At 52.3% G+C, this 26,195-nt stretch overlaps 11 protein-coding genes across 12 annotated transcripts; 5 read left to right on the top strand and 6 right to left on the bottom strand.

Annotated features, from left to right (window-relative positions):
- Nucleotides 1-260: 260 nt before the first annotated feature.
- Nucleotides 261-1,325, bottom strand: CKM354_000111100 (uncharacterized protein; the record flags this gene model as incomplete). 2 transcript variants are annotated; one of them, XM_044796222.1, is made up of 2 exons in its annotated part: nt 638-715; nt 774-1,325. In XM_044796222.1, the coding sequence occupies 2 exons, from the start codon at nt 1,323-1,325 to the stop codon at nt 638-640; spliced, it is 630 nt and encodes a 209-aa protein (XP_044652157.1). The 2 variants fall into 2 exon arrangements, with proteins under 2 accessions (XP_044652156.1, XP_044652157.1); XM_044796221.1 differs by having other exon boundaries at nt 261-1,325.
- Nucleotides 1,326-2,069: 744 nt separating this feature from the next.
- Nucleotides 2,070-3,137, top strand: CKM354_000111000 (uncharacterized protein; the record flags this gene model as incomplete). Its single annotated transcript, XM_044796220.1, has 1 exon — nt 2,070-3,137. The coding sequence occupies one exon, from the start codon at nt 2,070-2,072 to the stop codon at nt 3,135-3,137; it is 1,068 nt and encodes a 355-aa protein (XP_044652155.1).
- A 533-nt stretch (nt 3,138-3,670) lies between these two features.
- CKM354_000110900 (uncharacterized protein) lies at nt 3,671-5,740 on the bottom strand (the record flags this gene model as incomplete). The annotated part of the gene is made up of 2 exons (XM_044796219.1): nt 3,671-4,973; nt 5,049-5,740. 2 exons carry the CDS (start codon nt 5,738-5,740, stop codon nt 3,671-3,673), a joined length of 1,995 nt encoding a protein of 664 aa, XP_044652154.1.
- Nucleotides 5,741-6,661: 921 nt separating this feature from the next.
- Nucleotides 6,662-9,445, top strand: CKM354_000110800 (uncharacterized protein; the record flags this gene model as incomplete). The annotated part of the gene is made up of 3 exons (XM_044796218.1): nt 6,662-7,876; nt 7,989-9,167; nt 9,218-9,445. 3 exons carry the CDS (start codon nt 6,662-6,664, stop codon nt 9,443-9,445), a joined length of 2,622 nt encoding a protein of 873 aa, XP_044652153.1.
- A 79-nt stretch (nt 9,446-9,524) lies between these two features.
- On the bottom strand, nt 9,525-11,120 carry CKM354_000110700 (uncharacterized protein; the record flags this gene model as incomplete). The annotated part of the gene is made up of 5 exons (XM_044796217.1): nt 9,525-9,718; nt 9,769-10,185; nt 10,234-10,492; nt 10,550-10,785; nt 10,832-11,120. The coding sequence occupies 5 exons, from the start codon at nt 11,118-11,120 to the stop codon at nt 9,525-9,527; spliced, it is 1,395 nt and encodes a 464-aa protein (XP_044652152.1).
- Nucleotides 11,121-13,672: 2,552 nt separating this feature from the next.
- CKM354_000110600 (uncharacterized protein) lies at nt 13,673-15,271 on the top strand (the record flags this gene model as incomplete). Its single annotated transcript, XM_044796216.1, has 4 exons — nt 13,673-14,243; nt 14,313-14,392; nt 14,446-14,860; nt 14,916-15,271. 4 exons carry the CDS (start codon nt 13,673-13,675, stop codon nt 15,269-15,271), a joined length of 1,422 nt encoding a protein of 473 aa, XP_044652151.1.
- Nucleotides 15,272-15,965: 694 nt separating this feature from the next.
- CKM354_000110500 (uncharacterized protein) lies at nt 15,966-16,613 on the top strand (the record flags this gene model as incomplete). The annotated part of the gene is made up of 1 exon (XM_044796215.1): nt 15,966-16,613. One exon carries the CDS (start codon nt 15,966-15,968, stop codon nt 16,611-16,613), a length of 648 nt encoding a protein of 215 aa, XP_044652150.1.
- A 301-nt stretch (nt 16,614-16,914) lies between these two features.
- CKM354_000110400 (uncharacterized protein) lies at nt 16,915-17,703 on the bottom strand (the record flags this gene model as incomplete). The annotated part of the gene is made up of 1 exon (XM_044796214.1): nt 16,915-17,703. One exon carries the CDS (start codon nt 17,701-17,703, stop codon nt 16,915-16,917), a length of 789 nt encoding a protein of 262 aa, XP_044652149.1.
- An 867-nt stretch (nt 17,704-18,570) lies between these two features.
- On the top strand, nt 18,571-19,649 carry CKM354_000110300 (uncharacterized protein; the record flags this gene model as incomplete). Its single annotated transcript, XM_044796213.1, has 2 exons — nt 18,571-19,288; nt 19,345-19,649. 2 exons carry the CDS (start codon nt 18,571-18,573, stop codon nt 19,647-19,649), a joined length of 1,023 nt encoding a protein of 340 aa, XP_044652148.1.
- A 1,106-nt stretch (nt 19,650-20,755) lies between these two features.
- Nucleotides 20,756-22,026, bottom strand: CKM354_000110200 (uncharacterized protein; the record flags this gene model as incomplete). The annotated part of the gene is made up of 3 exons (XM_044796212.1): nt 20,756-20,949; nt 21,008-21,815; nt 21,889-22,026. 3 exons carry the CDS (start codon nt 22,024-22,026, stop codon nt 20,756-20,758), a joined length of 1,140 nt encoding a protein of 379 aa, XP_044652147.1.
- Nucleotides 22,027-22,897: 871 nt separating this feature from the next.
- On the bottom strand, nt 22,898-24,170 carry CKM354_000110100 (uncharacterized protein; the record flags this gene model as incomplete). Its single annotated transcript, XM_044796211.1, has 3 exons — nt 22,898-23,500; nt 23,554-24,039; nt 24,099-24,170. The coding sequence occupies 3 exons, from the start codon at nt 24,168-24,170 to the stop codon at nt 22,898-22,900; spliced, it is 1,161 nt and encodes a 386-aa protein (XP_044652146.1).
- Nucleotides 24,171-26,195: the final 2,025 nt, after the last annotated feature.

Genomic DNA, 26,195 nt, shown 5'->3' with positions numbered 1-26,195 from the left:
ATGAATGTATGAGAAACTATTTCACGAATGCTCTATGTTCCACTCCTTGCGACTGCCTTCGTCTTCTTGCCGGTACCGGGACTCTTCTTATGCATGCTCGCATCCAACTCTATGATACACATGTGTTCAAGGGCATGAGATGGTGAAACGAGAGGTATGCGTACAACAACAGGACTTGGAGACAAGAAATGACAATGCAATCGTTCGCGAATGGCCGGCGTGGATACGTCTCAACTACAAGAGTGTAGGCACAACCTCAATTAAGCAGCAATATCTACTGGCAAACCAGATTCTATAGATCTCTTGACCGCATCGCAAACAATTAGAGCTTTTAGACCATCTTCGCCAGTGCAATTTGGTTCTGCTATGCCTGCTATGACATCGACGAAATTCTTCATTTGCGCATCGAAGGGCACGCAAGGCTCGATCGCGAGCTCGCTCTCACGCACCTGATCAGCCCAGCACTTCTCCTCTCCGCCATCATGCTTCGAGAGTTTCATGTCGCCAACACTCAGCGTGCCTTGACTACCGAATATCCGGTAGAAGTCTTTGCGCGCCTGGGGAATCGCCGGGTTCTCTCCTGTGCCGCTCTCAAAATTGTGGGCGGAAGGACAATTGTCCGCGAGGATGAATGTTCCTACCACCCCTGATGCAAATCGGAGAACAATGGCTGCTCCTTCTTCCACTTCATAAGACCGCTGGGGTATACTCTTTTCTGCATGAACCCGTGTGATGGGTCCGAGGAGGTACTGCAGAATGTCAAGGTCATGAACTAAGTTGATGTGGATTGGCCCTCCTTTGCCTGGGATACTACGCCATTCTGTCGGGGGCTCGAAGTACGACGCCGGCTTGCGCAAAACCCAGAGTCCGGATATGGCTATAGGTCTACCAATGATGCCTTCGGCCAGCGCACGCTTCGCGGAGACAACGTAAGAGTTGAAGCGGCGATGGTGGCCTGCGAGCAAATGTCTGCCGGTCCGTCTAGCAGTCTCTATCAGCTCCTTCCCACTTGAGATCTCCGTAGCTATGGGCTTCTCGACGAGGACATCGATCCCTGCCTCGAGTAGCTCCTGACTGAGCGATACGTGCGTGTGATTAGGCGTGCATACGAGTGCTCCGTCGGGCTTGCCCTTTTCGAGAAGCATGTGCTTGATGCTTGAGAATACTGGCACATGGAACGCCTCAGCAACTGATATGGCTTCCAGGCGAGGATCCACGAAACAGTGCAGTGTAGCATGTTCATTGGCAATCACGCTCTGTGCATGTCTCGGCCCAATCAGGCCGGCTCCGATGATGGCTATCCTCACCGTGGAAGGGGCGGTCATTCTTTCGGAAGATCTTGAATTCGTGATAGTGGCTGGTAAGGTGCGACATCGTCTGGCGGTGGATCCATGTCAAAATATCGCGAGCACTATCAACTAGTCAGGGAAGAATATTGGCGATAACAATCTTCCACAGCTCGGCGGCCAGTCCGGCCAGAAAGCGACCATTCGCATCCTCCTCAGGAATGTGAAGGCCGCTCGTTTGGGCGCAACCTCCACCCATCTTCCAAATGCAGCATGATATTATCTCAACACCATCGTATTCTGGAGTCGCACCGAAGGAACGCCTCCTGCTCGAGCTAAGTTTAGACTTTCGCGCCAAGACCCGAACGCCACTGGGGCCTGTTCGCTCGTTTCTGCGTTTATCCCTGGCGCTGTACAACACTCTTCCGGAGGAGGAACGCTGTCCCGTTGGGCTGTCGGCCATTCACTTGCAGCATCATCACTGAGCGGGACACACCTCTTCAGCTCAGCCTCGATGCGGATGCATATGAAAAACTCCCTATGAAGCAGGTGGGTCCGTTGACAGGGTTGATGAACTGATACACGCTCTGATGCTACGCGATGTCGTACTACACATACCCGCGCCTGCACAGGCATTCACTATGCCGCGTGCCTCATCAAAACTCGCGACGTAACATTCACTTGTGAATATAACATCTACCTGCAATCGCTTCAAACTCTGTTTAAGCCACAAGACAAGCTTAGTTCCTACTCCTTCAAGACTTCCAAGAATTGTCATCCAACATGTCTTGCCGACCAGCGATATGCTCCCACAGTCTTGGCCGAGCATGGGTCCATGATATGCCCTCCAAGTTGGACCAAGCTGCACGTTACGGATTCGATCTGGAACTCTTTTACGAGGACCTCTATTACGTAGCGAAGGAACTGCCAGGGGGCGCGACACCAGAGAACCACATTCGAGCAGCCAGATATGTCCGCCAGCTATGTGACGAGCGGGGGATCGCTATCATGTGCCTACAACCCTTCATGCACTATGATGGCCTACGAGACCGACAACGGCATGCGGAACGAATCGAAGAAATGAAGCTCTGGATCGAATTGGCACATATCCTTGGAACAAACCTCATCGCCATCCCCTCGACATGCCTCTCAAACGACGAAGTCAGTGGAGATGTGGATCTCATCACAGCAGACCTTCGAGAGGTAGCAGATCTTGGTGCACCCGAGGGCATTCAATTCGCTTACGAAGCTTTGGCTTGGGGAACACATGTCGACAGGTGGGAGCAAGTCTGGGATATCGTGCAGCGCGTGGACAGGCCGAACTTCGGGATATGCTTCGACACGTATAATTTCGCCGGAAGAGTCTACGCCGATCCAACCTCGCCTGATGGGAAGACACAAAATGCGGAAGCGGAGATGGCGGTATCGCTAAAGCGTATGGTGCAAACGGTCGACGTTGCAAAGATCGCCTACATCCAAGTTGTCGACGCAGAGAAGCTGGAGAAACCTTTATTGGAAGGCCACGAGTTCTATAACCCAGAACAATGCGCACGAATGAGCTGGTCGAGGAATTGCCGACTATTCTACGGAGAACAAGAGCGAGGCGCATATCTCCCGATCTATGCCATTCTGAAGGCACTTCTGGTCGATCTTGGGTTCGAAGGATACATCAGCGCGGAGATGTTCAATCGAAGTCTCGCAGAGTCAAGTCCGAGTGTTCCGGAAGATCACGCACAGCGTGCGGCGGTGTCATGGCAGAAGATCGTAGAAGACTTCGGGCTCAACAGGCGGACAAAATCTGTGAGCACGAGCCAGTCTGCCGTGGAAGGAGCGCCGAGGGCGCAATTGTGATACTGTTGCGAGGGGGTCTCAGTCGAACCATCAAGCGTCATGATAGACTTAGAATTATTAGAGCCAGATCAGCTTAGATACCCAGAGATCTGGAATAGTAATGGCAGTGCATGAAGCACTCTTTCTCATGATTCATGCCTGCCTTCAAACATGTTCCCCTTGTCAACGAATCGTGCAATCGTGTAACACCTTGCAGGCTTTGTCAAGTTTCCCGCGGCCGCTGAAGTCAGATTTGGCCAATTGGTATGGCACTCGACCTGTTTCATAGACGTGGCTTTGCATCCGCATGTCCTTTTTTTCAGCCCGCCATGCGCTGACATCTCTTGGAAGGCTGTCGAATTTGTTCGTTTGCATGCAGGTCTGTAGGTGCATGCCAGAGGGCTCTTCCATTTTCCCCGATGACCGTCTGATAGCCGGTCGCACATTCGTTCGCTCAGCGACTAAGCGTCGTCCCCGAGAAAAGTGCTTTCTCCGAATACTCTAGAGCAGTGGACAATTTTGGGTGTGTTTTGGGTCTCCAATTGTTCACGTCTTCAGCCAGCGCCATCTCCAGATGCGTCGAAGTCTTGGCCAGTGCCACTGTAGGTGTTTGGCCGCATATATGTAAGTAAAGGATCCGATGGTTGATAGTCAGCACCAAAGAATTCCGCGAGATCCAGATCTGGGCCAAACCCTAAGTTCTGCATGAAGTCATTGTTTCCGGTTGAGTCTGTACGATCGAGCATTGCCAATTCCTCGAAAATGTCCGCTCCATGTGCACTGTTGACCGTGCCCGGGTCTCCCGCAGCGTTCGCGGCCTCTTGAAGATCATTTGCAGTTCTGTTATTGCTGCTCCATTGACTTGGCCCTGCGATGGGCTGCATTGAGCCCGAAGGGTTGTCGGTGATGAGCGATTGCGTTCTGTCGTTCGGTATGCTCATGAATGGATAATTTGGATCGACGAAAGGTGAAGAGAAGTCCATCAACGTCGAGCCAGTGCGTGTGTGCTCCTGTGGCGTGACCGTGTCTGTTGAAATAGTCGCTCTCGCATTTGCGAGGGCTTGCTGAGGATGTAGGCGCTTGCTACCGTCACTGGCATTGCGGAGAAGACCAAGTATTGCGCCAAGGAGCGAGAAGGCATTCGCCGATTGAGGAGAGCTCGGGTCCAAATCCCCTGGGGCTTGGAATGACAGCCGGACCAGTTCATTGAATGTGCTCATCGATCTCGCCGGCGATTTGGCTGTACTTGAGCTGGCTTGTGGGTCTTGCCATGGTGACCACTCTTCTAGTCCGTCTTCGATCAGAAAGCCCACGTTCTGGATATCTCCAGGCCTGATATGGGTGACCGCGCCAGTCTGCGAGGCGACTGCCCGCTCGAGAACGAAAGCTGCCAACAGAGTGTGTTTTGTTCGCCCTTCAAAGAGCGTCGTTCTTGTGCCTTTGCCGAAATTGAAGTGAGTCAAAAGACGGATTGCGGAGCCAAACACCAGCCAAGCTGAGACCCATGCTTGCTGCATGATATCTGCAAGGCCAAGTATAAGCAGACACTTGATGTGACCGAGCTGAAACCCGTGCTCACGTGGGATGAGGGATCTCGCAATACCGCGACAATGTTCGAAATCTGCTGTGGCCCCATTCTGCAGCGAGGTGATGGCCATTATGCTCCAAAGCTCAGCATGCCCGGATACTGTTGTGTCTTCTCGCCGTAGGCCTTCATGGGGATAAGAATACATAAGCTTCAGAACATCATGGCGCTCAACCATTGGCAGCCATGTATGTGTGAATGCAAAGTAGTGCTCCAGCAGCAGCCACGAGCTTTTGGGGAGCTTGAGCAGGTCCGTGTCGGGTGCTACATTTCTGTTGAAATGTCAGAGAAACAGACTAACATATTTTTGGATTCAATGGGAACTATTGCAGAGCTGAGAGACTCACTGAGACGTTGGCACCTGGGACTGTGCTGTAACTTCAGGCCGAGGGGCAGAGCTCACTTCCTTGGGGGAAACAGCACTCGCCGTGGCAGCTGATGCTTCGATAGGTCCTTGCGGAAGCAGACTCCCGTCCGAAGGTGCTGACATTGGCGGTGACTGATACGACATTTGGGGGTCGCTTTCCTCAGTATATGAGGCTTGTCGATTGTGTCCAGCCTGTGGGATTCGTGGCAGCTCAATCTCAGCACCAGACAGCATCTGATCAATCTGTTTGCACACTATGCTGTTTCTCCACACATTGTGCAGGCCCTCCGCCGGAATCGTGTCTTTCCATGCAATCAGCTGGTGCGCTCGTGCCTGCGTGTTTGGAAGAAGCTGTGAGAGACGCGACTCGCTGTCCGGAAAGTTCTCAAAGGCCCAAGCTAAGGTGAGTTCAAGAGTCCTGATGTAGTTTGGCTGTATGCCTCGCTTCTTGGGCTGCTCGTTATATGTGCACGTTCGGCCCTGCGATTCGCATGTTTGGCACCACGGTCGGGCGCCATCACATTTCTCTCGTCCAGCTCGACATTGATCACATGCACGTGACACTCGAACTCGTTTCGCCCTCTGTGCTGCATCTCCATTTGAAGGTCTCTTGCTGCCAGTCGCTACAGAGTCATGTCCATCTCCGGAGAATTCTCGACTGACTTCCAACATGATGAGACTTGGCTAAGTCGGACGCATCTTCGAAGGCCATCCAGGGGATCCTCGCCTCTCGCTGAATTGGAAGCTTGAAATTCGTCCTCGAGCCTAAGTCACCGCTGCAATTTCTGGGCAGCTATAGAGAAGGTCTGGATGTGTATCGGGCTTGTTTTGTGGGGTTCTTGTTCTCGTTCGATGGCTTGATCTGTGGATAATTGAGGGCCGCAAATGTCGTCTACTCACGCTGCATGCTTTGGCACCGAAGAGCAGGCCTCCATGCTGGCTCTGGGCTGTATTTGGGAGTCAACATTCAAGCCTTGCGTCGACACGTCTCTCCGTGGCCGCTCCACTGCCGACGGTGCACGGGCCAATGCGGAGTGAGGAGAAGGGCCTTCGTCGCGCGTGCTCTCATTGGCTCCTGCTGACTAGCGTGATCCGAAAGATGTCTCCCGGATAATGTCATAGCCCGAGATTGCTCCTTCTCCGCGCAACATCGATTTGGCAAGTTGGACAGGTTCGACAGGCAGATGTCTAGACTCTGGGGTGCGGGCAGATCCACTCTGCATCTACGCAGCACATTCACCTGACCTGACTTCTCACCTGCTCATGGGCAGATCAATGGCGATAGCAAGGGTGCGGCAGACGCGACTGGAACTTCACTCATTCTGCACGCCCGACCACAAATAATTGGGATCTGGATACACGCCGTAAAGCAGCTTTACAAGAATCACAACGATCTCCCGAGGGTTACGGATCTGGAGACACTGCATGCGGATACTGGGTGATTGGCCTGCACTGATTGTCCTGCCGGATTAAGAGTGCGGACACTCGAATACAGGCATATGTGCCTGTGCCACGCCGTGGCAAGACTTTAAGGCCAGTTTAAGTCCTGTTACCCGGAAACGAAGTGAGCAGCCAAATTGTATGCTATTTGCAATGAACACAATGGCCGCTGTTCACGCCGGAATGAAACGGTCCTACAAAGACATGCGAGGCACCGACTCGATAATGTCCCCGCGATCAAACACGAAGGAAATTCTACAGCAAAGACCAATATCACGAGAAACAAGCGCCACGCCTACTCCACCCAATGGAACTGCTACCAGGATGGAGCCGCGACCACGCAAAGTTGTGTTCAATTTCGATGCTACTATTCTAATTATTGGTGTTCGTGGCGTTGGGAAAAGTTCTCTAGGATTTCTGGCAGCGTCTGCTTACAGTCGCCGACTCGTCGAATCAGATAGAGCGTTCTCAGAAGCAACTGGATCGAGCAGAACTGCGTATCGAAAACTACACGGCCCAGCAGAATATCAGCACACGCACTATGAAGTGCTCAAACGTCTCCTGGAAACCAATAGCAAGAATTCGGTCATTGTTTGTAGCTTTGCAGATCTCGAAGGCGAAGGAGCCAAGCTTATCCGAGACTGGGCTCAATCTCATCCTGTAATCTATGTGAGAAGAGACGTCGCTGGCATCCATGATTACATACGAATCTGGTCCGAGGAACGCATACAAGATGTTATCCGTGCATCCGAAGGCCTTTTGAGAGATTGCTCCAACTACGACTTCTACAATGTTTCCGAGACCATTGACAGCTTATCTCCAAACGAAGGTCCCCGTCATCCCTCAAGTCGAGCCTCGAATGGGCCCTTCTTGACGCTCAAGCGGACGGAGCACGACTTTCTAAAACTGCTGCGAAATATAATCGGAGACCATGATCGTGGCCGCTCTCATCAGTCTGCTTACCCACTCTCGCAAATGAGTGTCGACAAACTCGAATTTACATCGGCAGTCACACTGTCGGCCGAAGATGTGGTATCGCGTCGCATTGATCTGGACGAGGCTCAAATTGGCGTTGATGCAATACAGCTCGAAGTCAACATAAATCCAGCGCAAGGGGACACTTGGCGCCTGGGTAAACACAGCTGTTTCAATCTCATCGGAGAAGCATTTGCCCTTTTGAGAAGGTCAACAATTTTGCCAATAGTCATCGACATCGCCCACGATGCACGAGATGCCAGGCAAAAACAACTATCGCGCGCAGAGCTACTCGAATACTGTTTCCGGCTTGGGCCAGAGTATTGCACACTCGACTTGACGCTGGATGAGGCGCAGCTGACGCATTTGCTCGGAGGCAAAGGACGAACGAGGGTGAGTAATGTCTCCCACAGATTGTCGTCCATTTCTCCAATGAGACGGGCAAAGCGAAACATGGCAGTGCGGTGGCTTGTGAGTTGCACGAATCCTTGCTGACTATCAACAGGTCATTGGGCAATACATCGCCGACCAACGCATCAGCGATGGCTGGTCGGGCCAGGCCTGCATGGATGTTTACGAAAAGGCCTCCGGTCTTGGCTGTGAGCTGGTGAAGATCACGATGCCAGACGGTAACCTCACAGACAACTTCGCGATCCAGGCTTTCCAGCAGCGCGTGCAGACATTGAATGATGGCAAAGGTCCGCGACTTATAGCCTATTGCACCGGAAGACAGGGAAGAACATCAATGTGCTTCAACAACATACTGACTCCAGTGGCCCCGCCTGTGATAGTTCCAGAGCCAATGACTCCCGCCAGTGGTCAGAGCTTGGAACAGCTGCCGCTCGTGAGTGCGAAAGAGCGGAGTCAGGCATTATTTGCAAGCTTCGTCCACGAGCCCATGCATTTTCTCATCTATGGGGCCAATGTTAGCTTCTCTTTGTCGCCCGCGATGCACAATGCCGCGTATGAAGCTATGGGGATGCCCCACTCATATCGAACGCACTCAGCATCAACATTGGAGGACTTCGTGACGTTGGTTCGGGAGCACGACTTTGGTGGGGCAGCCATTGTGCAGCCTTTCAAAACAAGGACCTTACCAATGATGGACTTACTGAGCCCTCATGCCAAAGCAATCGGAGCTCTAAACACAGTTATCCCGCTGCGAGACGAGGGTGTCATCGCGTCTATCTCTAGTGATGTTGGCATTTTCCGAGAACGCAATCGAACAGGACCGGTGAAAGCACTCTATGGCGATAACACAGACTGGATCGGCATTCGGGCTTGTATTCGTCGCGGACTATCGCCTGCAAATACTGTACGACCCCAGTCGACGGGACTTGTATGTGGAGCTGGGGGCATGGCACGAGCGGCCATTTATGCCATGATCTCACTTGGGGTACAAAATATCTTCGTCTGCAACAGGACGAAGGGAAACGCAGAGGAGCTTGCAGAGCACTACAATAGGCTGATCCGAGCAAACGGCATTGCCGAGCTCAGTCCGAGTAATGCTGCCAATACCACAGTGACAGCATTGGACTCATTCCAAGCAGAGTGGCCTAAGAATATGCGCCACCCGACGATGGTAGTCAGCACAATCCCGACACAGACTCTCGATGGCATGCCTACGAATTTCACACTGCCTAAAGAGTGGCTGGGCAGCCGTACTGGTGGAGTGGTAGTCGAGGTAAGCAGCTCTGAACCTATTAGTTTGACAATCGCTAATGTACATAACAGCTGGCATACATGCCCATCGTAACACCACTGGTCGTCCAAGTACAACAGATACAGAGCAAGGGCTGGATTCTTATGGACGGCCTCGACATGTTGCCAGAGCAGGCCTTTGCGCAATTCGAATTGTTTACAGGTCGACGAGCTCCACGAAAGCTGATGAGAGATGAAGTGTTCAAGCACTATAGCGAAGATTTCTTACTGGGAGCGGCTCTGAATACAGACTCGCCATGATTATATGTTATAACACTAGGATTAGGATGCTGAGGCATACCAGAGCACAGAGCGCTCACTCTGTAGGAACTGCAGCTAGCTAAGCAATGATAAGCTGCTTCTCTTTCTTCAGCCCCTTCACGGCATCGATAGAGATATTCAAGACTTGAGCGACCAGCGGAGCAGGAGTAAGAGCAAGCCATTGCGTCAGAGATATGTCCGCAACGCGATCTGCTTTGAAGATCTCGATCCAGATGAGGTCTTCTGTCTCGGAGGTATTCTCGACATAATGTCCTGCTGAAAGTCAGCCAGCGCACAAGTATGCACCTCGAAAAGTTCCTTACCGCTATTGTCGGGAAAGACTGCAGTATCACCAGCAAAGAAGTCGAAAGTTCTCGCCGCACCACTACCCATGAAAACAGTGGCCCGAGCTTGACCCTGAGCGAAGTACACCCACTCTTCAGCTGTCGGATGCCAGTGCAGTTCGCGAAGACCACCAGGCTTGATCGTGACGATCGAAGATGCAATTGTTGTCGAAATGGGGAAGTTGCGGCTGTCAAAGATCTGGATGGTACCGCCACCGCCTGGAGCTTGGATGACTGGGACGTCTTTCGCGAAACGAACATACGTGCTGCTGGCATTTGCGCTGAGATCTCCCACTGGATACTCGATGCCCTCAGTCTCAGCAGCAAGGCTCTGGTTGCCGGCCTGAATGTAAGGGTTTGGAGAAGGCACAGTGTCGAAGAGTGATGCATTCACACCTGATAACCATTAGCATGTCATTGGTACTTTGTGAAGGTCTGCCTCACCAAAATTCTTCGCCAGTACGTCCTTCGGAGTGTGTGAGATCCAATCATCCACGTTGAACGTGGTCCCAAAAGCATCGAAATCTCCCTCGTCGAAGACGAGCAAGTATTCGGCTTCATCAGAAAGGCCGTGGACGGTGTGTGCGGCGCCCTTTGGAAAGTACCAAACGTCGCCTACGCCAAGAACGTCGTAGGAATTGCGGCCATCCTCATCAACAGCAGAGACACCAATACGTCCCGAGTACACAAAACCCCATTCGGCCTAGCGACGTCAGTTTATCACGGTTCTGCGCGACATGTGAGCATTCTCTTCACATACCACTTTGTGCCAATGCAACTCGCGCACAGCACCCTTCTTGAGATGCTGCTGCGCGCCAGCAATGTCTCGACTCTGAGGCAGATCCTGGACAACTTGTTCACGGACCCAGCCGCCCTTCAACAATCGTGTCTTGCTGTCAGAGAAGCGCCACTTCAGGTTTGGAACGACTCCCGCATCAGTAGGTTCTTGACCAAGGTTACTAGGGTTCTGGATGTCGACACCACGGTTCGTACCACCTGCACTGATCAGCGATGAAGTAGCCCCGAGCATCGAGATACTTACCGAGTATGGGTGCGCCTCTTCCATTGGCATCGTTGACTGGTTGGCCTTGGGCAAAGGAGCCAGAAGAATATCCAGCAGCATTGGTTTCCGGCTCGGTGTTGATGGGTTGCTCTTGACGTGTTTCGAGGTTTGGGCGCAGATGCTTCGACTCGGTGGTCGAAGGCAGTCCCCGCTTGAACTTGAAGGCTTCCTTATGCGCCTCTACCTGCGGCTCGTCTCTAGCAATTACTGGAGTAGCAGCGGCAGCACCTAGCAGCACAGCTCCGACATAAATCTGGCTAAGCCGCATCTTGTCTTGGGCAGCTCCTTGACCTCAGAAGTTACGCCTGCCTTGAGAACACAAACGAACGAAGAAGGTCAGAAATATCGATTGCTCTTGGAGAGGTATGGTTACGCAAAAGACGTCAGCGAGCACGAACGCTGCTCCTAAATTTGCGAAGTGGCCTTGCTCTCAATGTCGCTTACAGCGGCTGCAACGACACATCACCGCATGACGGTGTCCTCATCGAGAGTCAGTGCGTTCTCCCGGATCCTCGCAGACGGCCCATCACAATCACAACCCATGAGCCGCTATCTCCATCCTCGTGAGTTCAATTGAGCGACGGACTCATCAAGCTTGCCAGTGCAACTGCAGATCGTACCAGATACGGGACGTCTTGAACTTGATGCGGGCGCGATCGCCCCGGGAGAACAAGAAACGACGCGACTAGCTTGGATGGCGACTTGCATTCGCAGAATGGCAACAGGCATGGTATCCTTGGCATCTCATACTTGATGAGGCTGGGCAACGTCGCCCTTATACCATAAAACAGACAAGCAAACGCCGATCAATCTTGAAGCATCCTATAAGAGTTGTGGAGTCAGACGATGGAGGCTTGGCAGCCTTGAAATCATGCAAAGCTCATTGTCTCCGTGGATGTCGCCATCCGCCCAAAGTTCGCGCTAGAGTCCCAAAAGGGAAGTTTTGAACTTCTTACGTCTATGGCTCTGCGGTGAGAACGCTGCACGCATGTGACAACACCTGCTGCGCAATGCAATCCGTTTAGGACGCAATCTCAACAGCTGACTTCTCGCCTTGGCAACATGGAATCTCGTCAGACCCTGACAAGTTCGAACGAACCGAGATTCGACCCAGGCACCATCGAATACTGAATTACACCAGGGCGGGCAGAGTAGCTGGTCGTATTCGTAATGAGCGCTTCGTCTTCTCTTAGGCCCTCACGGTCTGGTAATGAAAAAGGTCAGCTCCGAGCTTTGTGCGTGGCGAGTGTTCCGCAGCCCCGCGAGGCGTAGAGCATACTCAGTCATGCCAGATCTGCATTGCTTTGTCGTTGTCGACCTCTGCTTTCAGCCGTGTCCAGCGCATAGCACGATACTTGGCGTGGCTCCTGCGTGGAGAGACAATCAAATGAATTGGGCATTGCTCGGAGATAGTACCGGGTTATCTGATGCTGCCTCAGAAGATGATTCGTTTGCTCCTCGAGCTAGCAGTATGGCAACCCGAGGTTCCGGAAAACGTTGCGTCCGGGCAACGTGCAGGAAAGATCGTCGATGAGCCGGCGCAGGGCATGTTCATGCGGACCAGAGCTCTCAAAAAATCTCCGCCTTAGCGTGGAGAGAAACGGTGGGATGTCTCAAAGCATCTTCTGCATTGCATGGGCTCCATTGACCAGGTCAGGAGTGATCAGCTCTCGCCAAGGGGTCCGCTCTTCAATCCCTGGCTTGTGACAAGTCACATGGAGCATCGTTAAGCTTTTCAGCAGCAGTCCCACCGCTGGAGCGAATTCGTTCGGTGGCTGACTGGTCGCCATTCCGGACTGAGAGTGCAGTTCAGTACCGGCGCTCGAGCACGCCATGTTCGCTGAGGCTCAATCCATAGTGTGTCCTCATTGGCAGCAGGCAGGCTAGTATCCTCAGAAGATCCATAGAGGTCCTCCCTCGGCGGCCAAGCCGGGTCAAGATTTGAGTGAACATTTGCCACTAAGATTACATCGGCGGCTTCGCTTGAGACTGGGAAGCTCTCCACCCAGAGCATCGATACTCGAAGCGCGAGCTTTGAGCCTGTCCTTCCATGCTCGTGACATCCACGAGTGTGCTGAGGAAAATTTCGAGGCTTCTTCTCCTGTCCCAGACTCTAGAGTGTCCCTTGATGGCACGCTCGAGTTCCCTTCACATCCGAAGACAGCCCTCTGAGACATATCGATACCTGGTGCTTTGGATCCCGCTCGGATTATGAGGATCCCATGCAACAGTCGCTGCCTTGTCCGAGAACCTCGCTGGCGCTATTGGACTTGGCTGCTGTAAGGTGAACCCAAACTTTTGACGGCACATTGTCAAGACAGGTTCAACTGTCCTCCCGCGCATCTTGGTAACGGCGATCATTAGCATCTGAGGGCATCCAAGATCTCACCTTCGTCCACAGACCAGGTGATCTTCGTGCAGCTCAACGCTGCCAAGAACGTCTTCGAAGTAAGGATTGTGACACATGCGCCGCTGCGCAGATCTTCACTACACTTGCACTGTAGCAGCCTTGTCTTTGCCATTTGTGGGAAATGGACTGAACCTATCGTTCATGCGTTGGCTGTCTTGGAAGTCTTGTCCTGGATTGTGCCATAGCAAGCGACAACGTAGGTGGTCGTGATCGGCAAAGGCGACATCAAGAAGAGATCTGATTGCACACTCGTCAAGACTGGTATGGCGGTGCTCAAATCTCAGACAATGGAGTGTGGTGATACGACTTTGAGCATGGTATAAGTAGTCTTGGTCTCGACTGGAAACCTGCTCATTCCATCTCAATCACCCTCAATCAGCTCAAGCTTGGACCCACAAGCATTGTTCAAAATGCCTTCTTCCAAGCTCTCAATTGCCGCTTTTGTGGGATTGGCTTCCGCTGCCATCCCTTTTGGCGTCCCCTCCAAGCGCCAGATCTCCTTACCACCTCTTATTCCTGCCATTCCTGGCGTCACAGAGCCAATCTCTGAGAACGCCCCTCCTCTCCCGATTCTGCAGCTGCCAACGCCACCTCTGCCATCACCACCGTGGGAGGGAAGCAACATCAAGCCAAAGAAGATCGGTTACTTCTGGACTGGTGCCGGTGACAACAAGCACGCCGATTTCCTCGCATCGTACTCTCTTGACGATGATACCTTTGGCACTCTGCTCCGAGTAGTCGATGTGCCTACTTCTGGCAACTCGCCACATCACCTCGGAGTGTCCAAGGATGGACAGACAATCTGGGGCGGTGGTCTCTTGTCCTTGCTCAAGACTCAAGACACCGGATACTACTTTGATGTCTCGAACCCTTACGAGCCAAAGTACCAGAAGAGTGATCGCGCACTCTTGGCTTCCATTGCCGATGAAATCGTGGCGAAGCCAGATGGCGGCTTCTTCATCACCTACATGGGCTCTGCCGGTAAGCTGGCGCAGCGGCATTCGCAGTGGTCCCATCCGCGGCACGCACTATGCTAAGAGTTTGGAATAGTGGGTACCTCCCCAGGTCGTCTTATCGAGACCGATGCGGAGTACAACATCATCCACCAGTGGCCGGAAGATGTCGAGGGAGTGAGTATACCAGTCACAACCCCAATGCCTGCGCAATATACTGATCCTTCCAGACTTTAAACATCCTTGGCGAGCAGTTCTCTCCTCACGGCTTGTCCATTGACTTCGAACGCAATGTTATGCTCACTTCGGATTTCGTGGTCCCAATTACTGTGCTGAAGCCATCCGCTGGCATCCAACGAGCGAACACTCTCCGCCTGTGGGACCTTGCCAACCGGAAGATCACCAACACTATCACCATTCCTAACGGAGGTGGTATCCAGGACGTCAAATTCATCCCAGGCAACCCAGACTCTGCGGCCATCGCCACGGCCGTGCACCTCGGTCAAGTCTGGATCATCTATCCGTTCCAAGAAGATGAGAACGGAAAGCCAGGTCGTGTCGAGCTTCTGTACGATCTCGGCCCAAAGGCACGCGACACCACCGCCATCTACTCTGACATCACCAAGGACGGCAAGTATGCATATTGTAAGTGACATCCTCTCCCAGTCAACTCACAAGTAGCACCGCTGACACCTTACAGTCACCCTCACTACCGCAAACCACATCGCCGCCCTCGACATCTCCGACTTGAACAACGTCAAGCGCCTCGACGACCCAGATGAGGACCAACCAACTCTCGGACCCCACTACCTCAAGCTCACCCCAGATCAGAAGCACCTCGTTGTGACCGACTACTTCGTTGAGACTGGCGACATCGGCATTCTCAACACTCCTGGCGACTACAAGGCATTGTACATCGACATCGAGGACAATGGTGCCCTGAACTTCAACAGATCTATCGACTTCCCTCGCGAGTTCTACAACCGTGGTGGAGCTAAGCCACATAGCGCTGTCGTCTTCGATCTTACTGACGAGGCGAACCCCATCTACTATTAGACGTAGAGATGGACATTTCGTATGAGGGAGACTTCAGAGTCGGCCGTTGATGGGAAATGGCAGAGTGTATATAACAGCCCTCAGATCTAGATTTCTGTAATCAATTATGCTCAAAGACTCTATCTGAGTCTTGAATACAATGATCTGACTTGATAACCATCGATCTTTGAAAGGATCCCAAGATATCGAAGCTTCCATTCGTGCATGTTAACGTTCCAAGCCCTGAACCGTCCATGTGAGAATACAACGCTTTCGAGTACGAGTCATCGAACAGCAAAGACACCCCGATCACAAGGTGGCAAAACCTGGCAACGCGTCCAACCGTGCCAGTTTCACTTGCCTTCAGCGAGGAAGACCCTGACAGTTAATTGCTCCACCTCAAAGCGCCCCATACCAGCCGACATGGATGTCAAGACCCACTCGCTCTTGGCCCAACCCGCCAACGTAAAGCAAACGTCACACCCTGAATGGAAATCAACACAATCAGGATACGAGTGATATCATTGTTTGCCAACATGCCATGACGCTCAGATTGTTCAATGATGTCCATAGATGATTCATATACAGCCAAGTTCCACTGGACCATTAGTCTCATCTTCACATCTCAGGAACTACATCCAAATCAGCCTCGAACACACGAAAGCAATCAAATATTACTCAACTCCAAAGTCCAACTGGCATAGAAAACCAAATCATGCCTCAAACCACCCACCAAACCCATGCCACCAACCCAGCAGCTTCGGAAGTCCCTCCGAAGGCCCAGCAAAAAGCCCCCGCCGGCGCAGAAGACCGCCTTCCAGAGAGCGTCCACCCAACAGGCAACAGCGACAAGATCAACCACTCGCAAGGTCACTCCTATGTCCCAAACAAGATCGCTCAAGCCCTCCCAACCAAGATCGAGCAAAAGGTGCCAGACAGCATCCACGACACCTCTGGCAAGAAATCCGGCGGCCCACCAGCAGGCAGCCATGCAGCTTCATCTCAAGTCCCACCAGGATTCCAGCAGAAAGCTCCAGCATCAGTAGAAGACAAGCTGCCCAACAAGGTCCACGACACAGGTAACCCAGGCAAAGAATCGCACGATCAAGGCCACACACATGTGCCTCAAGGTGTAGCGCAGACTTTGCCCACTGGTGTAGAGAAGGCCGTTCCAGATGCTATTCATGACACCAGCGGCAAGAAGTCGGGTGGTATTTCCAACGTGCCAGAAGCTGGCACGACTGGTACCACTGGAAACAGAATGCAGACTGTCAACTCTGGTGTCACGACTGGCGGTGCTCTGGGCGCAGGACCAGCTGTGCCAGGTAGCACAGATACCAGCGGACCAACTGGTCGCTATTAGAGCTTGAAAGCCGGGAGCTTGTGATGATGAAACGACATATTGTATGATGGATACGAACGCTTTAGATGTAGAGGCTACTCTCGCCAGCTTGAAGATACAGACCTGTAAAATTTAGTACCAGTCACTTTACCAGCATTGCACGAAGGTTTGACCAAATCGTCATCTCTGTCCAGGACTAATTTGCAGATAAGCTCTTGAACCTTTATCAACGCTCAGCCTGCGAAGCTCCGGAGGAGGTCTGGTTGACGCTGTTGAATAATCCGAGTGAAAATCCATGCCGGTCCAATTCCCGATCGCATCACTACTGACCACACTTGACGCCGCTCTTGCCACCGCAAGCAGTGGTCTCAGGAATCTCTTTTCCGCTCGGATCTGGCTCGCTGATTTGGTCGCCGGCCTTCTTGATGCCCTCAAACCATGCTTCGGCAAACAGCTTATAACCTTCATCGGTGGGATGAGTGCTGTCACTAGTCTGGATCTCCGACTTTGGAACTGCGTTGTAAACATCGACCCATCCAGTCTTCATGCCGTCAGCAGTGGCATTGTCGACAGCTTCCTTGATGCCAAGATTGAGCTTTTGGACACATTCGTCGACTGAATTCTTCAGATTCGGTAGAAGTGAAGACGCGATCACAAGGGCATCGGGATTATTCGACCTGATGTTCTTGAGTAGAGTTGCGTATCGTTCTGGTGCAGTCTCGGGGTCGTTGCCAGCAACATTGCAGTCGTTCGTGCCCGCATTGAGAAGGATGACATTCGGCAGATATTCGTAGGCACCGTCTTGAAGAGCAACATCATCAACTCCCGAAATGGTGTAACCAGGATGGGCTTCGCAAAGGTTGTTTGACATGTCGCCCCAGGAGACAGAACCCACGAAGGTGACGTTGTTGCCGTTCCCGTTCAATAATTCGCGGAGACGAGGACGGTAGCCAGCTTCATCTGTTGAGGTCTGCCCTCGAGATGCTGAGGCGCCTTGAGGCATGACGCGCAAGTGCACGCCATTGTTGATGCTCCTGGGTCGGTTGATCGTGGCGGCTGAGCATAGGGAAGTGGTCGCAAGCAGGACTTCCAAGAATCGTAAGACTGCCATCTTGGTACAATATATAGCGCTGTGGATTAGACGAGGATTGCTGGTGGGTGTCAGTGAGACTTGTTCGCTTCATATATGCAACTGGTATCACAGAACCACGAGGGGAACCCTAAGGTGTAACAGCAGTGATCGGCATGTGGTATGTGGCTTGTGGGCTCAATTATAGATAGGGTTCTGAACAGGATTGACGATCTGCAAGATGGCGGAATCCTGACGGATTGAAGAACAGAAAGATGTCCATTACCTCCGTCGACAAACTATGTTTGGTAAATACGAAGTCAGGCGTCCAGGCTATGATATGATGGCTTCAATATCCTCTTGCATTCTCCTGTAGCGGTGCCGCTCCGGCACACTGTGAGCCTCGATCGGCGAGCCAAGCAGGGTCGATGCCACGGCTGTTGTCTTCGGCAAATTTCGAGAGCACCAGAATATGCTCACTTGGTCGGCAGTATTCGAAGTGAAGTACACCCATCGCGCATTTGTGGACAAGAATAGGAGGTGAAAGAGAGGTGGAGGTGGAGTTTTCCACAAAATCGATGACGTGTTTGATGCCTCAGGTTTGCACAGTCGACGATCACGATCACCTCATCAACTGGGGCAGCTGCAGAGAGGCAACACCACTTTCCTCGCAGGAAACGGACAGTCTGTCGAAGAATTTGTAAGCTCATGCGAGCGGTAAGGTTCAGTTCCATATATCATCCTTCTCTGCCGCACCTCGTCATGAGTGCTAGCAAGCTATCGAAACTCTGATCAACACATCCCACCTTCGTGAAACCGCTTGCCATTGCACCATCCTCCCCTCCAAATCTCACTTCACAGCATCAAGCACCTCTCAAATCTCGCAGAGACCAGAGAAACGTTCGGATCATGGCGCAGAACATCAAGGATCAGGACCGTGCCCTTCCGAAGGGCTCACTTATCTTGGTGACCGGTGCCAGTGGATACATTGGCAGCCATGTAGTCAACGAAGCGCTCGCCGCAGGTTACAAAGTGAGAGGCACCGCCCGGAGTCAAGAGAAGGCCGAGAACACCAAGAAGATCTTCAACAACAACCCAGATTATTCTACCACCATCGTCGAGGACTTTCAACACGATGGTACCTTTGATGAAGCCGTAAAAGGCGTCGACGCTGTCATCCATGTTGCCTCAGACACAAGCTTTGGCTACGACCCGAACGACGTGATCCCATCTACCAAAGCTGGCGTGCTGTCAATTCTCAAATCTGCAGCCAAGGAGCCCTCGGTCAAGCGTTTTGTTCTGACTTCCTCCTCGGCTGCAGTCCTTCTCCCGAAGCTCAACAAGGAGTTCACTGTCAGCAAGGACGATTGGAACCAAGAGGCTCTGGACCTCGCGTGGGCTCCACCTCCATACACGCAGGAGCGAGCCTATCCAGTCTACGCCGCATCGAAGACCGAGGGTGAAAAGGCTTTGTGGCAATTCGTCAAGGAGCAGAAGCCTCACTTTGTCACGAATGCCGTCTTACCCAACTTCAACATGGGTACGATTTTGCCACATGGAAACGGCGGTGCTACTGGGCTGGCTATCCCCGGCATTTTCAAGGGCAGAATCCCACCTGTTAGTCCTCGTAAGTGCTGCCGATCCAGCTTCTTCGTTGCGAAGATGTGAGCTGACTTTACTCAGAATACATGATTGACGTCGTCGACGATGCTCGGATCCACGTCATTGCAGCAGCGCTTGACTCCAGTCTTCAGAACGAGCGCATCTTTGCCTTCAATGTCAATTTCAATTACACCGACATCATCAATGTCATCAAGAAGCACTACCCAGATGCCAAGGATGTGGCGAAGACACCAGAGAATGAGGGCAGAGACTTGAGCAAGGTGCCAAATGAACTTGGTGCGGAGTTGCTCAAGAAGTATTACGGGCAGGATGGCTACAAGCCGTTCGAGCAGAGTATTTTGGAGAACTTGAAGGGACAGGTATAGACAAAATCTTTTGACATCTGAAGCTGAGCTATGTCCTTTGTAACTCAGGTGGAGAAAACGGTCGCTAGCAAACATTTTACCTGCAGGCGAGAAAGCTGCAATCGCACTCACTAGTTCTTTCCACGCTTCACTTCTACAGCAAGCATTTTAATAGACAGACTCAACCCAAGCGTCAATTTCACCACGCGCAGAGATGACACTGCCATTCTGCTGGAAGCGCAATGTCGCCAACATCGACGACGAGCCTCCCTCATCCTCGGAGCACGCGAGATTTGTCCATATCAATTCTCGTCACTTCGATCGCACCGCAAGTTGTCCGCATCTCGTCCTCAAGCTATCACACCAACGGTCCCCAAGGTTTCCGCTCCCGACAGACCGGCGCGCTGTCAAGAAACAAGACCATGTCTTCCTAGAGCCAAGCACAACCAATCGGTTGCATCTGTGTCAACACGCACTCACTGGCACTGAGCCTCACGATTCACGTGAGCTGCTGGTGGGACCGAAGGGCGAGAAAAGCGACCATGTGGCTGGTAAGTTCCCAAGATGGCAGCAGAGGCTGAAGATGAGGCACAAGCTCGGGAACAAATTTCTCGGACTCAAGTGTGGCAATGAAGGTGAAGGCGAAACATGACTTGGCAGGCCATGACGACTGAGTAAAGGCGTCGAGGTAAGCATTTCGTGGTAGAAATTCTTGTAGGACGATGTCTGACACCTTTCGCAGTACTCAACCAGTCGGCTGCGGGTACTACCTCCCGACTGCGCACTGAGCTGTAAGAGTGAGGTACTGCGAGCTCTGCCAATGTTGGCATGAATGAGCATGTAAGATCTGGTGCATGTGTCGAGGTTGCAAAGTATGGAAGATGGCCAACAAGGAGAAGTGTCCCAAAGGAATCTTGGAACAAGAACGTGTCGACGGCACTCGGTCGAAGCTACTGATGAAGCGGAGATGAGAGCTTGAAGTCGCGCACGCATGTGCAGCCATACTCTCAAGCAGTGTCGTCGATTGCTGAACAGACCACTAGCTTGTATCCACTAAGCCTCCTTTGCACACTCCTGGCTGCTGCGCTCCTTTCGTCCCAATTCACAAGCTCAAGATATTGTCAAGTTTATTTACAGTCTTGTTTTGGGTGTATCGTGGTGCTGAACTTTGCAGGCAGCGACACCTCAAGTAGACCGAGATCGGAAGACAACTCAGATAATCTGGTCTTATATCCGGGCGGTATAGTGAACGCATCACCTTCTGTTAGTGACTGAGCATCTTGGGCTTCGCCGTGTAGCGTGCAGGATCCTGAGAGGACAACTGCAAAAGGTGTCAGTTGTGATGTTTCCACAACACGCATATCTCATACCATACTTACAGGTCATGAGGATATCCGAGTCATGAGTTGTTACCACTCCACCAGCTGAGTTACCTGGAAGTGGTCGAACAATGCTTACAGTCGCAACTCCATTTGTGCCATTCGCAACACCAGTATCACGGCGTTCAAATCCTGATATCCGCCATGACTGCCAGACGCCGTTTTCCGCAAGGCTATGCACAAATCGCTGTCCTTCCCACTCTCGGTCCGGGCGATATGCTGTCGTTGGAAGCTCCATATCATGATCTACCGTAGTCATATGCTCAGCTGGAACACCAATTTCAACAACTTGCAAGTTGTCCGAGGCTTCCAGTACGCGATGTCGGATTTTCGGAGGCTGAGTGACACAATCGCCTGCTCGGAGAATGAAAGGCGGACCTTGATCTTCATATACTAGACGCACCCATCCTTTGTAGCAGTAAATGAGCTGGAAACCTATTGTATGATAGTGAACTTGGTCAGGAACCGGTCCAGCGTTCGGAATCCGAATGTGGGATGCGATGATAGCGCCACCGAGACGCGAAGGGATGAGATCGCGATATTGCATTCCAGCGCGTCCTATGATCCAAGGAGCGTTGTCTTTCAAGCGACGACAGACAAAGGCATGCTGTGTCGCAGGACGGGGAAACTGTTCGTCGGCAGGAATGAATTCGACACAAGTCCCAGAAGGAGACATAAGCACAGGGACTTCTGGAACGTTGCGACAGAGTAAACGTATAGTTGCTGGTTGTGAAGAAGCTGACTTGTCCAATCGCAACCGAAGCCCATGGCCACCGATTATAGCAACTCGAGGATCGTCTGCGGGATACTACATGGCAAATCAGTCACACATTCTCCGCGTGAATTGTTCTGACGCAGCCTTCCTATTTGGGTCTACCTACAATCTGATCCATGCGGAACCTCAGAGGATCGCCAGTCCAGAACTCGACATCCTGGGAAATGTTCTTAGAAGGCAACAGTATTTCGGCTGCTTCAATGACCAATGTCTGAGCTGGTGAGCCGTGCGTGTCTTGACCCATTTTGGAAAAACGGAGACTTCGTGAAGTCAAAAGACACTGAAGGCCTTGATGGAGCCGAACTAGATATAAATCGTCTCCGAGCGATCTCAATGTCCTAAACAAGGACTTCGTCTGCAGATACGCACGTCATAAGACTTCTACGCGGCAACCGCGGGCTGGAAATGCAGGCTGTCAAGTCATCTGGCATGCGTCTTACGCAACCCAAATTTCCAATTGGAACGGCGAGCAATGGTATCTGAAGTTGAAGACAGTACAGGACAAGGCAGAGCGAAGGCAGGTGAAGTAGAGGAAACTGCCAAGCCAAGCACGGACTTCGGCATCCATATCGCTCCTCACTTGCTGCACATGCCGCGTTGTTGCAGGCTTCTGAGCATCCATCAAGAGTATGTTACAGCATCTCAGATATCTCGAGCCGACGCGATAGATGTAGCTGGACTGGTGAGGAGTTCGACCTGGTTTCCCGATCTTGCACGAACGCACGCACCACGGCGGCTCCTACTCGACAGGGAGGTCCGGTCACTCGGCCGAAAAGTACGTCTTCCATTCGGCAGGTCAGTTCCGCTAAGAAGCAGGCATTGACTTCGATCGTGGATTGTCAGTCAGTTCTCTCGTGTACACTGCATAATCGGTCAAAAATCGAATGCAATTCGCCAGCGAAAAGTTTCATTTTCAAGTCTATACACCACCACAACGCCATTTCATGCATTCGTAATACACAAAGCCGCGACCCCTATCTTGTCAGAGACAAACGCCCGGTTCCTGTCGTCCCCACAGCTTCTTGTCCTAGGTCCTTGCATGGTATCACGGCGTTTTGCGTGCCCTCTTAGGCTGCAGACTCTGGCTCCCCTCCGGCCACTAGATCAGGAGCTCTCTAGCAGGTGCTGTGCCACGCGCCGCATACAGCAGGGAATGCAAAGCCTTGGCGGCTCAGGTCATCTCTGAGACGTGCACGCTCCGATGGATCTTCTGGAATCTCGAACGGCAGTGGTTCTGGCAATGGGATCGCCTCTGGTGCAGCTTCACGCTTGCAGCCACTCCACGCTCCAATACCGCAGACAGCGAGTCGTGCAGTGCCAGGTGGGAACCTCGACTCATCGACCTTGAAACGTCCTTCTGGAATCTCCAGTGCCTCAGCCTCAGGCTCTGGCTGGGCTTCGGCTACTGGCTGTGGGCTACGCTTGCAGCTGCTGTACCATCTTCCGCAGACGGCCGGGAACGCAACCATATTACCTCCAACGCCAGGTCGCTGTCTGAGACCGAAGGGACGCTCAACCTGAGTCTCAGGTTTTAGCTCTGGCTGAGCGTTCTCCTGCTTCTGCTGGGCATCTCGCTTGCAGCCACTCCAGCCTTGGCCCATGCCGCAGACAGCGAGCCTGGCGCCACCGCCAATATTGCGTCCCTTTGCTTCCTGGTCTCGGAAGCGTTGGATAATTCCATCGAGCGATTGACGAGCCAAGATGGACCCATCCTCGGCCTATCGTGAGAAGTTAGCAGACGTCGTTGTATGCAGCATTCGGGACTCATTACCTCTGGCTTGGCTTCACGCTTGCAATTGCCGTAGCCAAAGCCGCAGACAGCAGGTCGTATCGTTCCAGGTGCAAATTTCACTTCATCTGGGATTCCGACACTACCATCAGGAACCTCGTAGGATCGACGATCCAGAACTGGAGTATTTCCGTACTTGGCCTCGTTCTCCTTCACGCGTTCATTGAAGAATTTGATCGGGTCAAAGATGTCGTTATTTGGTTCATGTTCTGGAATAGAGCTCTCCCCGGCCTGTTGTGAAAAATCAGCAAACGTCATGGTACGCACGCATTCGGGACTCTTCACCTCTGCATCGGCTGCACGCTTGCAACCGCTCCACGCACCAATACCGCAAACCGCGGGCCGGATCGATCCAGGTGGGAACTTCTTCTCGTCCACGCGGAATGGAGGTTGCCTCAGGCGTGGGATCCCAATGACGTTGGCGGGGCTATCATCAGATTGACGAGCAAAGATGGAGCCGCCCTCGACCTTTTGCGAGCAGTCAGCATCTGTCTTGAGTAATACACCGAGATCTGCCATCTACTTACGTTCGCTGCTGGTTCAGCGAACGCTGTGCCAGCGAGGACAAGCGTAGCAGTGAGTGCGGAGTTGAAATGCATTTTGAAATGTCGTTATGGAGCGGCCAGCGCTGTGTTGTGTAAAAGAAATGAAACACCGAAAACTGAAAAACTGAAAGACTTGCTGATTCTGCACAACAACAGGCTGGAGGTCCTGTTGCTTATATACTTTCCTGCAGGATACTCGTGAAGACAGGACCCGCTTCTACTGGCCGACTAAGCACCCCGAAAGATGTTCACTCACTCGGTCGATTGATCGTGAGACGACAGACAGTAGGACAATTGACTTGGCATTCTCCACGATTTTGCTAGACAGCCATAGTGCCTCAGGGTTGGGCTCCACATTGGAGACACTTTCGCCGACCTGTGCGCTACCCGTGTTCAGCACGCACTTCTCTCCTATGGCCTCAGCCACTCTTGCCAAGGCTTGCAATAGGCCTTCCGAGTCCTGACCTATGTCTCTGAATGATGTATGTCAGCTTGGCGACAGCCATGATCCAGGTCAGCCTCTGCCTATTGCGGAGAGACCACCAATGACAGGCGCTGTAGGTCTAAAAGTTCGACACGCGTGACGTTCTAACGACCTGTCTGACAGCGAGAAATGTATCGCTTGGCAGTCTCCGGAGGAACGTGGCCAACAGTTGGTACCGTATGGGTCTATTGGACATGATATTTCTTGCCCTAAGTACTATGGCATTTCGCCGAGGGCTGTGAGACGAGAAGACATTGATGGAAGACTTCGTGTCCACATAAGCCGTCCAAAATTCGTAAATAGACGGTCCATCTCGACAATATTCCGAAAGAGGGTCTGAACCGTACCGGGCGTTCAGCGTGAACTTCGGCTCTTCAGCTGCATCTTTGAGATCCGTAAATTCCAAGGTGTTTGCAGGATTCGAACATGCACGTCAGAGCCTCGTGCGGCTCATTCTACTGTTCTTGAGTAGCGTTTCTCGAGAAAGAAGGAGTTGTCTGAAGTCTGGGAGTGAGCGCGGCAGATCTGCGCGTCGGGACGTTCAAGAACGCTTGGGCCTGAGCCTGCAAGGTTCCATTCCCTATGAGATCCGGTTCTGCCGTGTCTACTTCGCCTCTCATTCTGGATGAGCATTGAGACGATGTGGACTCCACTACACCGACTCCGAAATGAAGTGAACTTGGTGTAAAGATTTGCGTCTGTGTTGTTCAGAGCTGTGTAGCCCCGGAGAGGAGAACGACCATCATCTAGTAGTCGCAATGTTTTCGAGATAAGTGTTCGCAGCTCCGGAATACACAAGGCTCAGTGCAGTTGCTGGCGATGAGTTCTCAAATAATCTGATTTAGCTTGGTCTTCTGGTCACAGTCTTGCTGTCCTAAGGTCAGAAGGTCAGCTATCCTGAGAAGAGAGGCGATAGCTCCTGCTCGAAGCATGATTTGCTACTCCTGTTGCGCAGGCTAGCTCTTTGACTACACACCCACTTTTCTGATGAGGCTGCAATAAGTGCTTCTGGCCCGTGGTCTATCTTTGTGAGCTGGATCCATATAATTTTCGACTCTGCCCACCAATCCGGAGAGCCGCTGTCACGGTGGTTCCTATACGGAGCCGGATGTGGCTCGTGAATATATTGGACAGAATCGATAGGCCAGTCCCTGCGCTGCGCCATCCAGCTTACCTTTTAGTTCCATAGGGACCGGCCTGGCATTGCAGAGAGTCGGCCAACTGTGGCGAATGATCCGGATGCACCCTCATCCTTCATGATGAAGCCGCAACAGCCAATACTGTAGTCGTCTGGTAGCTGAGAATTGGGCCATTTGCATGTAGTGTTTCCGGACTTTATTGTCTCGAAAGTGTGAGAGATGCGGTTCAAAACAAGAATGCTAAGGATGTGGATGGTATCGGCACGTGGCAGCAGCTGCAGAGTTTCGTCATCTCCATCGGCAGATCGGTGTCAGTCCTGGTGATCACGCGAGATAACAACGCTTAATCTTTAGCGGTGATCACAAACCTGCATCCAGCCCGTGCCGAATTGTGTCGTCCAGCGCAGGCAGATGTAGTGAGCACGGAGGGGCCGGCAGCGAGGAGAACGCTACCAG

The sequence above is a fragment of the Cercospora kikuchii genome (genome assembly GCF_019650295.1).
Source record: "Cercospora kikuchii DNA, contig_00001, whole genome shotgun sequence".
NCBI classification, from domain to species: domain Eukaryota; kingdom Fungi; phylum Ascomycota; class Dothideomycetes; order Mycosphaerellales; family Mycosphaerellaceae; genus Cercospora; species Cercospora kikuchii.
The sequence above is the reverse complement of the archived record's forward strand: the minus strand, read 5'-3'. Positions and strand labels throughout refer to the sequence as shown.